General features: G+C 38.2%; 1 protein-coding gene across 1 annotated transcript in view; it reads left to right on the top strand.

Moving 5' to 3' along the window:
• Nucleotides 1-17,253, top strand: part of IQCA1L (IQ motif containing with AAA domain 1 like) — a 1,829,164-nt gene that overhangs the window by 303,372 nt on the left and 1,508,539 nt on the right. The window contains exon 3 of the mRNA XM_044067599.1: nt 6,557-6,676. Coding sequence (XP_043923534.1) covers nt 6,557-6,676 — 120 coding nt within the window. The remainder of the gene's footprint in view (nt 1-6,556; nt 6,677-17,253) is intronic.

Below are 17,253 nucleotides of genomic sequence, written 5' to 3'. Positions count from 1 at the left end.
CCAAGACATTGCCTGATGTCAGTTTTCTAGCTGGGGCTTATTGGTATAGGGCTTGCTTTAGTGGTTGAGAAGTACCCATTGTTTTGTGACTAATGCATATGAATCATTCAGTGCTTTGTGATTCTCTCTTTTTATTCTACCATTTGTGAATCTCTCTTTTGAGTTTTTTTTTTTTACCTTTCATGACATAATCAGTATATACTTGGAAACAGAGTTGGTTTGCACATTATATAAAAGTAGTGCATGCAATTTCTGCATATTAGTGGATATTAATTTCTATGGAAACATTCAATCTGAGTTGAAACTATTTAACCAAGGAGAATCAATGTTTCATAGCAGGCAAATATGTTTGTCAGGTATATAAAATAAAATAAAATAAAAAAAATTTAAAGTCACCCATGGGTGACTCCAGTATCTCCAAGCCAACCTGGCCATATACAGGGGGTATGCATCAGGACAAATTGAAATTCCAGCACAGGATTGCTGCAAGTTCAAGTATTTAGAGCAATCCCTTTATCTAAATAATTGTATTTCTAAAACCAAAATAAATCCAGTTCCAAATCCTCCTTCTTCAAAAAAGAGAATGACAACAGATCATTCTTTTTATAGGTTTTATTAGGATAAGCGGTTTCGTCTTTGTAGACTTCTTTAGATCCAGATCTTACATCTGAACTTTCTATGATCATGATGCTAGAATAAATCTATTATACATGGGACATAGTACACTGTGAGACAACTTAATTCCATTTGATTGGCCTTTCACCTGCTCAGAATGAAGACATCTGATAGGATGTAAGACCTATCCTCTTTTGCATGGGGATGCTCACAAGTAGTCTTTAATAAATCAGTGTGGAGAACCTTTGGAAATCTTATCTGTTGCTAAATGTTGTTGTTAACTAATCCTTAATTAACCTAGAGGATGTCCTTTTTTATGTTTAAGTTCATAATCAGTCACTCAAGTTTACATGCATGGCTACCAGACTGAATTTTATTAAATGTTTCATAGAGATTTTTTGTGGTCAGCAAACATCACTATGTTGTTAATTAATTACTTGTTACGCCCTGTAATCAAATGTTAGTTTCAGGTTATTGCATCTTTATTAACATTGTCATTTTCAGTTTTTCTGTTTACCGATATTAATACCTATTTAGTATCTAAAATCCTTTTCATCTACCAGAACGACAAAACAGCAACCTCCCTTATTATTTAACATAGCCTGTTGGTGGGATATGTTAAGCAAGTAGAGGTTTTGCTTGCTTTTCACAAGCTTCCTCAGATCCCAAGTTAACCTATGAATAAAGCACTGTGCAGAAGTATTTAATGTACTGAATTGAGTTCACAACATTGCCCCTGCCTGTTGTAAGGAAGTTGGTCCAATGATATAGGAGTAAATAGTGATGATATGCAGCCGCATATAATAAAATTAAGTCTAAATTTTATTCTCTGGTGGAAATTCGACTTAGAATGTGACTCTTCAGTGGAAGCCATAGATTATTTTTAGTAGAACAATTTGTGGTTTAGGCTCCATAATAGTAGGACATTTTTAATGAAACAGTTTCTGTTTCATCCAGAGATGCTATATGCCTTGAGCTGAACTTACAATTTTAATTCTCTTTTTCTAACCACTGCATTTTTGTTGCCATCCAGGGGATCAAATTCAACTCTGCTTATTCTGCTAAGAAGAAAATGTTTTAGCTGTGGCCTACTATGACATAAAGCTAAAATGTGATGACTTAAGTGGGAGAAAAGTAAGATGATTACCAATGAGTGCAGGTGGATAGTAGTAACTGTGATATAGGGGGAAAGAATGAGGAACTTAACAAATAACCCCTCACCAGACTTCTCCAAATGAAACAGCAGTGGAGGTACAACAGGTGTGTCTACTGACAGTTAGCTCAGAGGACTTAAGCTGCTTCCTGTGGCAAGGGTGCAGGGTTTGAATCATTCCACCTTCATTTAAAGGTGTGTTTGGCATAATGATTTAGGACTTCACATCAAAAACACACGGTGCAGGGTTTGATTTTGACCTTGGGTTATTGGCTAGGCTTAAAATGCCCCTTCAGTGCAGCTAGTCTAATATTCACCTATGAACCTATGAGAGGGTCAGAAATGAGATAAAGTAACCATAAACATCCATATCTGATTGTACAGACAGCCACAGCAGGCACAGCAGGCACATCAGAGGAAGCTGGATAAAGCCCTTCCACCAGCTAGAGACTTGAAGAGACAAGTGAGTAGGGTTAGACAAATGACACTACCTGACATTAAGGAGTCTACACTGTCAGTGTCACAGATTACTGCTAAGTAACTTTCCTTGAGATGTGGCACCTTCATAGCAAAAACAGTGTTTACAGTGGCAGGGTGGTACTACTATTAACTACTGAATACAACATTAAAGACCTCCAAGCCTCAGAAATGTGGATCTTAGTGAAAAAATTCTCTATCAGTGGCTGATTTTCCGACAGCTGTACATAATATATTCCCCAATCGAGGGAGGTCTCCAACAACAGGATTAGCCCCTTAGCACATTCACTGATAACTGCCAGAGATAGTGCTGCATATGACTCTTTGATTAGCAGACTGACAGAGTTTGTTGAAGAACATGCTATGGAACTCACTCCCATATTCATCATGTGTTATTTTGAAAGGGTAACTATAAAATTAGTGGGTGGTGCCTTTTCTAGTGCAACACATTAGAGGTGCTGGTTCCACCTGTCAAAGCACCTGCAATGACACATCCTAGTGAAACAGTATGGACATATCCTAAGGCAGAGATAAATATTAACTGAACAGTATCACTGGCTTTTGTCATGCATCAAGATATTCCCTATGCCCTCAGGGAAGTGAAAACTGTTATTCCAGTCACTACTTTTCCTGTGGCAAATTGTTTTGAAAATTTTTATACATTGTGAGCCCAAGATGCACAGGAAATAAACAGTCCAGCAACACTTTATTCTTCTATCCCACCAATCACATTTCTGGTCATTCACAAGATATGTAACAGAGTGGATTGATAAGCACCCGTAACAGGATTAACACTTGACATAGGAAGCTCACAGTCCTATGATTATTTCTGAGAGAACATCTGCAGTTCAAACGGTCAGAGCAAGAATGAGTAGATGGCTTATAAAAGAACATCCAGATAGGACTTTACAAACGTCCAGCTTGTAAAGTGTGGCTGCAGAGGGAAAGTTGACAGATAATTGTACGAGAGAAAAAAGACACCTATAGCACTCTGTGAAAGCCATCACTCACAATATTTCTTTGTAAAGCACATTTATTTTTATTTATCTTTTGTTGACCAGGTTAGTCCCACTGGGCCAGTGGCTTCATTTCAGGAGAAACCCAAGGCAGCACTCAGACTGGCTTGGTGAAATTTGGCCAGGGTGCAGGGGAAATCCCACTACTCTTTTGGGGAGTTCTACTCCCAGTGAGTATGTCATAGGATGACTAGAGGACAAGAGGGAAGAGACGGAGGATGAGGAACCATGGAGTGCTGATGTTGTCATTGCGGTTACCAGAGCTACAGAAGGTAGACTGTCTGATGAACAATTGTTTTGTTTGTTACATGATGATCAGCTGCTGGACTGTACATCTGCCAAATAATGGAAAAATGTGAAGAGGAATTCTTGCAATGAGAATATCCTGAGTTACAGGTTACCATAATGACGATGATGCAAGGGGTTGGAAGCCATTTAGTTCAGAGCATGCAAGGCCATCAGTACTTAGAGATGAGATGATACAAACTAGCCAGTGGTATGCAGCTGAACAACCTCAAGTGATTGTGCCAAAGTCATATGCACAAGTGGTGTGTATGAAAAAAAAGACCTGAAACAACTAGGAAGAAGAAAAACAGTCACACCCTTTACCAGTCATGCAGATAATAAATATTATTGTCCCATTAGTTTTTTTTCTGAAACTCATGAAAGATCTTTAATTTAAATTGGATGAGAAACTTTTTGTGAAATTACTTTTGGAACTTGTCATTTAACTGAATACTTTGTTAACCTATGTGATACAAACAGAATATGTGATCCTTGAATGGATTTAAGTATATATATGACAACCTTTGAATCAAAAAGATACTTGTTATTCACTTTAGCCTAATGAAATAGAAAGCAGTGGATTGAATATTTTTTTTCCTGAAATATACCAATCAATATTTGATGTAAAAAAATAAGATAAAAGAGAATTGTGTAACAGTTCAAGGGAAGTATGAATGACCTCTCAAATAGACAACAGGCAGCAAAATGCCAAAATGACATCTCTTCTTTCCTTCCGTTTAGAGTGAGGATCCCTCAAGGAGGCATTTTAGGTACCCTGTTATTCAATATTTTCATTAATGATCTCCACCTATCTTCTAAACAGGCCACTAACATACAGTACACAGACAATTAATAAGACTCTCAGATGAGGTGTTTTAATTTATCTTTCCCCACCATGGAGGCCTGGCTGTCTGATACACAGTTGTTCCTGAATCCTAAAAAACAAAACTTATCCTATTTACTCCAAAACATCCAATTAACTACAAAATTATTTCAATATCAGTTTCTCTAAGAACACCAACATAGAACTAATAAGTCAAACTGAGCTTTTAGGATTTATTATTGATGAAAGTTTAAAATGTGATCATCACATAAAGGAAGCAGTAAAAAACACTCAACAAAAGCTAGGTGTTCTCTCAGAGTCAAACAATACCGCACAGATAATGCCAGAAAAAGTATTGCTCAGTCCTTCTCATCCTTACACTATTGTATGCTGTTCCCATCTTGATTTACCTAGAATCCATTCAACTCTCACTCTTGGAACAGTGCTATAAAAAGATGTCAAAATGTGCCACCGATCATCATTCTGGTTCACATCATCATCTGGCCTTAAAAAAAATGAATTGGCTTGAGCAAAGGCATTATCTTACACTTTCCAAACTCGTCATATGCCATAAACGCATAAATTATCAAAATACCTTATTTTGAAAAATATTTTCCAAATTTATAACCCAAGTAGACAGCTAAGATCCACTGACAAAATGTTATTAACTGTTACAAAAGCTAACATCTCAACTGATGACTCTTTCCTAGCCAAAATTTGGAACTCCCTTCCTGTCAGTCTAAGAAACATGTAAACTCTTTTAAGGCACAAACAAGAGAATACTTAAATGATACTTATCTCTGTACATGCTCAATTCCTGGATGATAAATGGCCTACCCCTTGCTTTTCCCTTTTCTTTCACTATTCTTTTAGTCATTGGTCCAAAATCTTCTCCTTATCCACTACCTCACCCTTGTCTTCCTTCCGCCTTTTCTAAAACATTCTCTCTCACCGTTTAATACTAATCTTCCATTTTCCTTCGTCTTCTCTCCTGTCAAGTTCCTATCCAAATATATTTCATAGCTCTTTACTTCATGCTGCCATTAATTAATTATATTCTGTTTAAATGCTGTATATTTGCTGAATACTTGTATACCTCTGCTGATTACTTGTTTGCCACTGTTTACAATGTTCTTTAATTTTTCCTGTGCTTTTCTCCGGGAAGAAGTTTCACAGCTCATTATATGATAGTCTTATTAATTAATGATATTCTGTTTAAATTTTGTATATTTGTTGATCACTTGTATACCTTCTTTATGTAATGTTTTTTCCAGTGCTTTTCTCCCTGAAAAAAGTTTCATATCTCATTGCATGATGCTGCTATTAATCAATGATAACTCTGTTTACATTTTGTATATTTGTTTGTTACTTAAGCTTCTTGCCCAATCGGACTATCCCAGAAAACAAATGCAATAAATAATAAATAAAAAATAAGTGTAATAGTAAAGAAAGATTGCGAACGGGTAATAAAAATTACTTTTATAAAAGGGTGTAAGAAAAGAAACCTTTTTAATGAAAAGAGTTGCTAATATTGATAATTATCATTATTAGTATTATTATTGTGCATTCATTGTATTTGCTAGTTTTCCTTCGTGTATTATGCATTAATCCTGCCAATATTTTGATATATATTGTGTTACAGTAGGTAAACATTTGTAAAAAAAAGCAATAATCAATGATTCGTTATTTAAATACAATGAGTGCAAGAGTTCATGCTTAATTCAAAAGATCTCTCTAGCTGGAGCACAAGCCCTCTTGGCTATTTCTGTTGGAGTTTGCTTATTTTTCAGCTCCTACAAAATGTAGGCAAAATGGCACAGCTCAAGCCAGGTGGACATAAAAGCTGTACCTATGAAATTACCATTAATTTTCTCTGGGATATTAAAGTGAGCTCAAATGGGTAAAGAAAATTTAGTGGGTGTTAAAGAAATCTTAATAACCAGTTTACAAACTGCATTCGTCTCCCTCCCACCAAAAAATATTAACTTGTCAAAGGGTAATAACCCATGATATTTTAATGAAAGAGTGTTGCCTCCTTTTTTTTGTAAGGACTGTACTGGAAGACCAAGGTAATCAGTTTAATAGGGTGATACACAATGAAAAAGAGTGTCACATGGATCTGCTGTAAGTTAAGACCTAACAAATACTGATTAACTCATTAGTTTATCATGTGCTAATATTCTGCAGGAGGACCTTGAGATTCCTATTCCAAAATACTTTCTCAGAGAGAGGAAAAATGCTCTGGAGGAAAGAAGAAAATTGCTGAATACTGTTCTTTCCAAACTGGGACCAAAAGATCTCACCAAGGTAAGGAAAGCAAAATACACTGACATATCTGTAATGTAAGCTAGTATGTAATGGTTTCAAGTTGCATTTCAAAAATATAAAGGCTTATTTTACTGATGGCCAGAAAGTCTCAGGAGATATTAGCAATGCTTGGTGTTATATTAAAGGGCTGTTGCTATTGTAAAGATCAGACAGATAGAAATGTGGCACGGTCCTGCCCTGTGATAGCCTCAGAATAGACAGGCTCCGTTTCTATTCAGTATGTAAGGTGATTGTGCTAGACAATATATGGATGCTGTTTTAACTTGAAATTCACCACATATTACTGATGTTGCCCTCAACCTCCTATGTGATAGAATTACCGAGAAATTAGTTGTTGCTATATCAAAAGAGGCTATAAGGTCTATTTTACATAAACAGTGATAAGAGCCTGAAGCTGTATCACAAATTTTAAAATACAACTGCATGAAATGCTGATGTAGAAAGCTGTTGCTGATCAAGTCTGCCTGAGAGTACAGCTGCCAACAAGCTGCCACTACATGCATTCACCTCCTCAGCGTGCTGTCAGACCTTGCAAGTATCCTACACTCTGTCTCTTCTTTTGACAATGTTTTCTATGTCTCAAGACTATCTCAGAAATCTCACATCTTCCATTTTCATTCCTGAGCCTCTGCCTGCAGCACCCAGACATGGCTGTAACTGTCACCCTTATCCTTCCATATTGTCCTGTTACACCCTGACTGCACCAATGATCTTGCAGTGTGTTGATTTGTTCACAGCTTTACATGCCAAAGGATTTTGGCTTCATGTCTTTGTCCATATATCTGGACATTTCTGTAACCATCAGCTGTCTCAGTCTCTTCTCCTCTATCACAAGGTCTACTGGATGTACTTTAAGCCTGTCCATGACCTTAGTCTGGGATTGGTGAGGAAATCATGGACATTCATGCTGCATCACATTGCCTGTCAGGGAGTGAACCCTAACTCCTGTTCCTTCATGGCATACTTAGCAACTTCACAGATCTCGGGTGGTGCATGCATGCTTCCCTATATGAGCAGCCCCCTGACTGAACATTCAAATGCTCAGGAAGCACACAGCTGGCCCAGCCCTATGCTGATTAAGGGTGGGCAACTTGACATCAACCACTCTCTCCTCTCCTCTCATGCCACTATAGGCCCTTCAGTGACCATGTGGCTAATCAAATATGTGTCATCTGGAGCACAATATGAGCTTTACCCCTGTATGTCAAGGGGCTACTTCATTTGCTTTTTTGGTAGAGTTTATAGAAGTAAATGTTTACATCCAGTACAGTATCATTAGAGCCTATTTCATGTCCTTTTCCTATTGTTCTGTGTCTGTCATTGCATGTCTGCACATCACATTTACTCTGCATATTACAAATGTGCATTGACTAGATTGAATCGTCCTCCTCCTTGCAAGTTTCTTCAGGACAGGTTATACCTCCAGCTGAAGTATATAGGCATGTTGAAATACAGACTAAAAATGTATGCCTACACATGCATACATTTAATGTAAGAACTACACCTCTTAACCTCCAAGACTGAGAATTCTTGACAAAGCTAGAAATAATGGGGGGAGGCCCAAAAATCAGGGACAGATTTTTAAGTATTACTCATAAACTTAGAAAGTTAATAGAATAACAGCTTTTGCATAAGGATGCATTTTCTGAGGGATATGAAGAGTGAAACTCAAGTGTCTACAATATTTAGTGACTTCAGTCCTCAGTGGTATGGCAAAAAAACACAAATTTTACGAGTAACAAACAAAAAATATGATGCAAAAATCTGCACATTCTATGAAATTCTGAACAGTTTTGAGGTATGAGCAAGGTGGAAGGGGAAGGGGTGTTGAGACAGAAACAGTATCTGAAAAGAAGAATAAAGACAGTAGGGGACAGGGGAGAAGGTACATGAAATGTGGATTAAACAAAGGGATTAAAAAGGCCTGGAGAGTACTGTTATATAGTTCCAGGAGCATAGTGAGCAAAATCTTTTACAAATGCTTCAGAGGGTAGGAAGACAGGCATAGGAGGAATACTACAGTGGTAAACAGACAGATACACACACAATATAAAGGAATGAATGCTGTAATTAAAGAGATTTGTATGAGTGAAAAAAGAAGGCTGGATATGGTAGTTCCTAGGTGCAAGGTATGCATAATTGGGGCAGTTAGAATGATTGGGGGCTGACAGTTTACATGAAGGAAGGGCTCAACCATGGCATCAGAAATAACATCAAAGAGAAAGCTGCATAGCCAGGGACTGAGGGAGGAGAGCTATCAAAATTAGTACATTGACAGTCTTAACTCATTAGCAACTATGTGGTGTGGCAGTCACAGCTCTAGCAGCCTACCAACTCCCTTGCATTCCACAGCATTTTCTGAAAAATCAATTTAAAAACATAATATAAACAAATGTATATATTTTATGAATAATAAAAGCAATCAACATGGTGGAAACAGCAATGTTATAAGTAAGAAGTGATAATAGCTGGTGCATTCACAGTTAGTCCATAAATGCTATAATGTATTTTAAAGCAGAAAAACCCAGAATTATATTTTTTGCTAAACTTTCACAGATAAGTTGCCATATCTTGGAAACTGTAAATCCTAGACATGTATTGCTAAAAGCCTTTTGTTTACCAGACATAAGCTTTCACGTGACTGCTAGGACTCCCTTTCACAGTGCATCCTTATTGAGATATTTGCAGAAATATGAACATATATGCATAATTGTGCAATTATCGGTATAAACAATGCTTAATGTCTCTCAAAATGTGCAACTTACAGTACAAATATCAATGACGGTTTTCTTCAACAACATCTAAGGTTTCATCTAATGCAGTGTAATAGTTTGTAAATCGCTTGGTTTTTGAAGTATTAGGTAGATATAAATGGATATTGACAATTAGTCTTCTTATCACCTAGCATGGCATTTCACACCATGCCTATCAGGAGTATGTAGTTCTATCAGTTTTGAAAATATGAACATGAATATCAAAATATGCATTTCTCAGTGGCAAATAATTTATTCCTCTACATAAACGATATTAGGGACATTTTCGAATAAGCCCTTGCCCTTTCAAATACTGTCTATTATTAGCTGATAAATTGCTTAGTTAAAGAAGCTGGATCCAAAAAAGGTCTGGACTCCATAAGGAGTTATGGATGTTAACTGGAAGTATACAAAAATGTCACTTTTGCCTTGAATGAGTTAAGAAAGGGAGAGAAAGGAGAAAGCAGGAGAGATAATGTCTGGTGGTCCTCAGATGCTTCATAGAGTGGCAATGACAACCTAAAAAAGTGTCAGGATACAGAAAAGAAAGAAAACTGTAGCAGTTAAAGGAGACCTAGTTTGCTGAAATGTTCCCAAGTTTGAAGAAATCTTGGAAATGATTCAGGCAAAAATGGGATGGTCCCCCAGACACCCCTTTCTGAATCTGAAATCATACTGGAAGAGGCTTTTCAGTTGCCCCCATATTATTTTAGGGTAGTTATCCCATCTGAAAGAATGGTTTGGTTGGTGTTAGAGTCAAGATGAAATATCACAGATCTTATACCAGAGATGTCAGATAGAATACTCTGGATCCCTAAAGGTTTGAAAGCTCTGGCTAAGTTTGACTCCACTGTGGCAAAGACCACACTTAAGAATGCTTCTAAGTCACAGAGCTCATCGCTGTGTCTCTCTAACATGCAGTGACTTGTGATGCACCCCATTGATAAGTGAGTTTATTTGTTTCCACCTTATCTTGAGGAAAGCAAACTATGCAACACACATTCTCAGGTTCAAGACAGACTTGTCAAAAGAAGGATTCTTGATTCTAGAAAAATGATCTTAGTTGTCCTGCATTTCAAGTTTGACATGCATCTAAGTGCAGTGGGTAGTTCAGCTAGGATAGAAGGCACTGCCATATTTATTAGCCACTAGACCAAAGTGAATTTGCTAAGGATACAAAGGCCAGTTTCATGAATTCCTCTTTTGACAGAACCTTGCTATTTGGACAGATAGTGAAAGTCAAACTAAGGAAAGGAGCAAGAAGATAGAACCCTCACAGCTGTGGCATTAGATTTTAAAATTTGCAATGCACCTTTTCTAGGATGCAGGTGGAGTTTAGTTAAAGCCAAATGTGAGAGAATAAAGGCTTTGGAAGAATTTGCAGTGGCTATGACAACCAGAAAATAAGCCAGAGGAGACAATCTAGACTGGAAGATCACGGATACTATGGACCCTAAAAGGTCCACATTCTGCTCCCTGAGGACTTGCTAAGCCTCATCCCTTTGGAGCAGTCAGAGGCTGCCTATAGTTGGCATGGATAGCCATTACATGGAACAAGTGGTTGAAGATAATCATGTCCATAGGTTATTTTTTTTTCCTTCCTCTCACATCCCACATCCTATCCTTCTCCCAATCAGAAGATTGTGATAAGAAATGATGTTGTAAATGTGTTGCAAAAAGCAGTCTGCAAGAGTTCCCAATAGAGGTGGAAGGGCTAGGCTTTTGTTTCAGGTTATTTCTGGTAACCAGGAAAATGAAGGACCTCAGTCCCTTGCTCATTATGAGAGTTATAAACCAATTTGTTCTAAAACAGCCCCTTTTACAGGGTCACAGTGCAATATATTCTTCTGTGTCTACAAAAAGGAAGTTGAATGTGACCTTTAGGCCTCCAAAAAAACCTACCTTGACATCAAAATGGCAAAAGGATCAAGAAAGTTTCCTTGTTTTTACATAGTAGTCAGTCAATATTAGTTTCATACCCTTCAGTCTGATCTCAAATCAATTTTTGGAGTGTTTGCAAAGTGTATGGTGGTAGTTGCAGTGCATCTCAGACTGCAGGAGCTGGTGTCTTCCATACCAGGATGACTAACTTCATGGTGGCCCACAATGAAGATAGTCTCAGAGCTCCAAGACTACCTTCTTTAAGGATTACTGAGAGCACTGTAACGTCCATTTGATGCCTTTACAGTCTATCACATTTGTCATGTACGGGATGGATTTTGATGGGTTTTGCTCCCTCATGGCAGAAATTAATGGATATGGGCAGTAGTCCTACACATTTTTGAAGATCAGATTGTGACAGCAGTGCTATGTCTTGGGGCATTAGATCTCATGGAATCTTGTATTTGCATGCTCCCCAATGCCCTTTCACATGAGGGAATTACACTTGGCACTCTGGCTACAATTTATTCAATTTATGGATTATATAAATATCCCTGTCATGTGTCAGGGTTAAAAGCACAACCTTTCTCAGAGAAGACCCTTATGACACCCCACTCTAACTGTGATGTCAACATGGATGCTTCATCTTTAGGATAGTGGTAGGGCATTACCAGCAGCAGACCATCCAAAGGACAAGGCATGTTGTCAAAGGAAAAAACTTCAAAGCCCAATTCACATAAGGTTCAGGTATGGCACCTTTTATTACTTGCAGCAAGGAGACAAAAACATGCACATACAGGATTTTGCTTAATTACTAACAGGCAGTATGCTTCTCTTATACTGTTCTATAAAATATTACTTTCTATGGTTGACATAGTTAGACACAACTTTCTGTATTGTTCTACAGCAAATGTTACTCAGATTTCCTGCTGACATGTTCAGATTTGAAACTTACTATATGTTACATAGAAAATGTTACTTGGATTTCCTGCCGACATGACTGGATTTATGAAAAACATTTGAGAAAAACAACCTGACCTTGGGGGCTTTAGCCCACTACAAGCTTCTATTGTGCAGTTCTAATACATATGTTACATTTCAAGGTACTTTTCTAGCTTAGGTACAAGTAAATGCTGATTGCAGTTCATATTTTCAAGCAGCCTTTGTCTTCATTATCAATAGCTTTTGCAGCTGTGTATTTTCTCATAGCATAAGCGGAAAATCAATAACTCTTTGTTTAAATCTCATGACATTAGTAGAAGTGATACATCTATTATTATTTTCCTGACACTAGCAGAAATTGAATGTTTCCCTGTAAATTTCCAAAGCATAAGCAAAGATCATAACTGCGCATATTTCATGACATTACAAGATTGGAATGCTTCTGCAGTTCGTACAGATTTATGCAGTGTGAAACAGAATAAATGTGTTAACCCTTTTCAAACCTCAAATGCACTAAGCATATCACTAATACATATTTTTCTAACATTTCCCCCCTTTTAATACTTTATTCTACTTTCAAAATAAGCATAAACAGTTTTTCTTCCCTTAACCTCTTCCTACTCAGGATTTACAGTTAAGAGAGTCATTCAGTTTAAACTTATGAAAGCATTTTCAATTTTTCAACAGTTCTTCAAATTCAGCACCTTGATATAAGGTTTCTGAAACTGACATGTCTATAAAGTCTTTAGTCAGTCTTTTTATGCAGGGGATGCAGCAGCAACCACATACCCCAGTAGGATCATTCCTACACAGATGCAATCAGAATGTTCATTAGGATACTGCCCACCCCCCAAACAATCTCTGGAAAAAGTCCATCAATGGATTTGGTCCTGGTTTGGTCATGGCCGACACTTGCTGAATTACCTCAAGGTGATTGTCTATCTCGTGTTTATGGTCAGGAATATACGAACAGCACTCCTCCTGGATTAAAGCACAAGTACCGCCTCTCACCGCTAGGGTGAAGTCGAGAGCCATGCGGTTTTGAAGCACTACAGTTCTCATGGCATTCAGTTCATCAGTCACCAATTCTAGAGTGGAAAAGGTTGCATTGCTCATTACTTAGAGAAGTTTAGACAGTTTTCTCAGCTTCCAGATCGATTTTACTGCTCCATATGCTGGTAATATGCCTGCCAACGATATAACAGAATCACTCAAGTCCATGTGTGTCAGTCCATTGCCCACAGCATGATGATTTTTCCAGGGTGCATCGATTTGTCCTACTGGATTGACAGGCTTCTTGACGGCTTCTCGAACATTTTGAATTTTTCCTCGAGGTAAAACTGCTGTGTGTCGTATGGCTGGAACCAGGTAGCCCAAAACACAACTGCCAGACCAATTCTCAGGTAACCACTTATATGCTTTTCTACCACATACAAAATAACAATCTTCTACTTTAGTAGTAACTTTACTATGAATATACACTTGTCCTGCGTGAAACATTTTTCTGTCAATTATAGACAGTTGTTTATAGAGAACAGAATCATGTCTTACTTCCTCAATTGTTTTGTGCATCAATTTAAAAAATGAATCATAGTTTGTATTACAATAAAAACCTGTGTAATTAGCTTTAGTATAGCATCTATAAGGAACAGTCACATTGCAATTGCTCCAGCCCACCTGAACTGTATCATTTTTGTAAAAACACACAGTTCCCTTTTGTTGAACAGACAAGTGCAATGCTATTTTATCTTGTGCTGTAATAGTTGATGTATCATAAACCAAGTTTTCCCAGGTCTCGTTGACTCCTAGGGGGACTGAAGTTAACAATAACCCCCCCCCCCCCGTATGCTGTTGGCAAAGTTGTGCAAATCCTGCAATTCGAAACATTGAAAGTCTCAGCATACACATATTTGATTGCCTGGTAAGTATTGAAGTTTGGGTGCCAGTCTATGTGCAACTCTTCACGTTTATTCAGTTCAGTTTGTGTGGCTGGGAAAAGGAATGGCCACAACAAAAAGATTATTGTCACTAGTATAGTTAACAGGATGATTATGCAATACTTCTGAGGAAATGGTTGTTCTGCATTCCTATTTTCTCCAACTCTTCTGAGTAGTTTTTTTGGATTTCTCTATATTCTATCATTTTTGCTTTTAACATGTGATCTTACTCTCTGCCCTAATAGGACCTTCAGCACTGATGGTTTCTTCACTGGGGTTGAGACGGATCAGTCCTATTGATCTGACCCCCCTTTGTAGCCAGACTTTGTGCTGAGGGCCCCGATGGAGAGGTAAGATTTTTGTCCAGTTCAAAGTTCTTACCTAGTTTGCAGTGTGTCAGGTGGATCCACAAGGCTTGCTCTGCAATTTTGACTGCAGTGGACGTTGAAAGAAGCACCTGGTATGGACCTTCCCACATTGGTGATGTCCAATTCCTCTTTTTAATGGTTTTCACCCAGATCCAATCCCCAGGGATCACTGCCACTTCCGATGTTTCGGTTTGTTCTTTATCTGAAACAGAATTTGACTGCAACAGATGTTTAGAATTCAACAAATTTCTCATGTAATCAGCTAGTGTACAGTCAGCCTCCTGGTCTGCGGGCATGAGAGGTTTCCACTTGGGTATATAATAAGCCCTTCCAAAAAGTTTTTCAAAAGGAGTCAATCCTTTTGCAGTCGGAACAGTTCTCATGCTCAACAGTGCCAGGGGCAAACAGTACACCCAATTCTTTTCTGTTTCTGCTATTAATTTCCTTAACTTATTCTTTAAGATTCCATTATGCCTCTCACCTAGCCCTGCAGATTGCGGATGGTATGCACAATGATTTTTTAAAGAAATACCAAAATGCTTACATAACTGTTGTATGGTTTGGTTTACAAAGTATGTACCGTTGTCACTGTAGATCCTTTCCGGAATGCTGAATCTAGGGATGATTTCTTTAACAAGGACTTTCGCTACCATAGCTGCATCTGGATTTTTGGTCGGAAAGGCTTCCACCCATCTGGAAAACATATCTACAATGACAAGGCAATACTTCTTATTTTCACATTTGTTCAATTCTATGAAATCCATACAGATAGTATGAAATGGATATGGTTGTGTAGGGAAACTCCCTTGCTTGGGCTTTAACGCCCCTTGTGCATGATGTTTGTTACAAATTTGGCACATCAAACAAAATTTTTTAGAATAGTTTGTAAATCCATATGTTGTGAACACTCGGTTCACCAGCTGTACCATCCCCCCTGTTGAAACATGGCATTGCCCATGGCTCAACAAAGCTGCATATCTAAACAAATTAGATGGTAGTATTGGTTTCCCTTCTTTAGAGATGTACAGCCCCTTTTCGAGAATTGCTCCTCGTTTTACCCATCTTTGTTTTTCAGCTTGCGTAGTGAGTGTCTGCATTGTCTTTAACATTTCTAAATATAAAATCTCAGAGGGTTGTAGTTCCTCATTTAAAAGAAATACTTCTGAAGCTGCTTGTTTTGCAGCTGTATCAGCTCTCGCATTACCTTTTGAAATCCTATCTTGTTTCTTGGTATGAGCTGTGCATTTACAAATAGCTACTTTCTGAGGTAACTGAATAGATTCTAAAAGATCTAGAATAAACTGTGCATGATTGATAGGTTTGCCAGTAGATGTTATCATTCCTCGATTTTTCCACTGTTGCGCAAAAACATGTACAGTAGAAAAAGCGTACTGGCTGTCAGTAAAAATGTTCAAACATTTACCCTTTGCTAAGGTACATGCCCGTGTCAAGGCAATCAATTCTGCTGCCTGTGCAGATAAATTGTGTGGTAAAGGTTTCGCTTCTATAATCTCAGTATCAGAAACTACTACATATCCTACTAGGTTCTGTCCTGCAGGACCCCTTTTGCACAAACCATCCACGTAGTATGTCACTTCGGCATCATCCAAGGGGACATCCGTGAGATCTTTTCTAGGTAGTGTCTTTTGCTCAATCGCCTGCAGGCAGCGGTGTGGTGTGCCATCTGCAGGGGTTGGGAGCAAGATAGAAGGGTTCAACGTCGTGCATCTTTCAATTGTCATGTGAGGTTGGCTCAACAATATTGTCATACAGGAAAAGATGCCTAGCAGGGGAAAGATATGCTACCTTCTCTTGCAGTAAAATAATCGCAACTGCATGAGGCACTCTCAAAGTGAGAGGGTGGAATAAAACTACTGAGGCCGAAGCCTGTACTGCCATTGCAGCTGCAACTACTGCTTGTACACAGTGAGGTAAAGACCGTGCCACTGGGTCTAATTGTGATGAATAATAAGCAATGGGGCATTTCTTGTCCCCATGCTGTTGTGTTAACACTGATGTCATATAACCTTGCTTACAATCTACAGTTTGGAAAAAACGTTTATGTTAGTTTGGTAATCCCAGAACTAATGAGGATGCTATTAACTGTTTCAGTTTGCAGAAAGTGGATTCTGCCTCTGGTGTCCATTGTAACAAATCCTGTGCTGCCATAGGCTTTTTATATATCAGGTCAGTCAGAGGTGCAGATTCCAAAGCATAGTTTGGAATCCAGCTCCAGCAAAATTTAGTTGTACCCAGGAAGGACATCATTTCCTTCTTGGTAGTGGGTTTTGGTGCTTGCAAAATTTCTACTTTTCTGTCCTCATCTAATGTTCTACCCTCCTTGGATATTACATATCCTAGATATTTGACTTGTTTTTTCCAAAGCTGCAGTTTATTCTTGTTTACCTTATGTCCTTCAGCGGCTAAAAATCGTAATAGCGCTATGGTATCTTCTTTGCAATCTTGCTGGGTGGGGGCCGCCAGCAGGATGTCATCAACATAAAGTAGAATCTGACTACCTCTTGGTGGGGTAAATCCCACCAAGTTGCTTGCCATTTCTTGTGAGAATATTGTTGGACTTTCACAATATCCCTGTGGTAGTCGTGTATATGTATACCTTTTCCCCTGAAATGTGAATGCAAACCAATACTGACTGTCAGGGTGTATCGGTATCA

Source organism: Protopterus annectens, chromosome 3.part1 (assembly GCF_019279795.1).
Source record: "Protopterus annectens isolate FY-2018-M chromosome 3.part1, PAN1.0, whole genome shotgun sequence".
Taxonomy (NCBI): domain Eukaryota; kingdom Metazoa; phylum Chordata; order Ceratodontiformes; family Protopteridae; genus Protopterus; species Protopterus annectens.
This window is presented reverse-complemented; position numbering and strand designations above follow the sequence as displayed.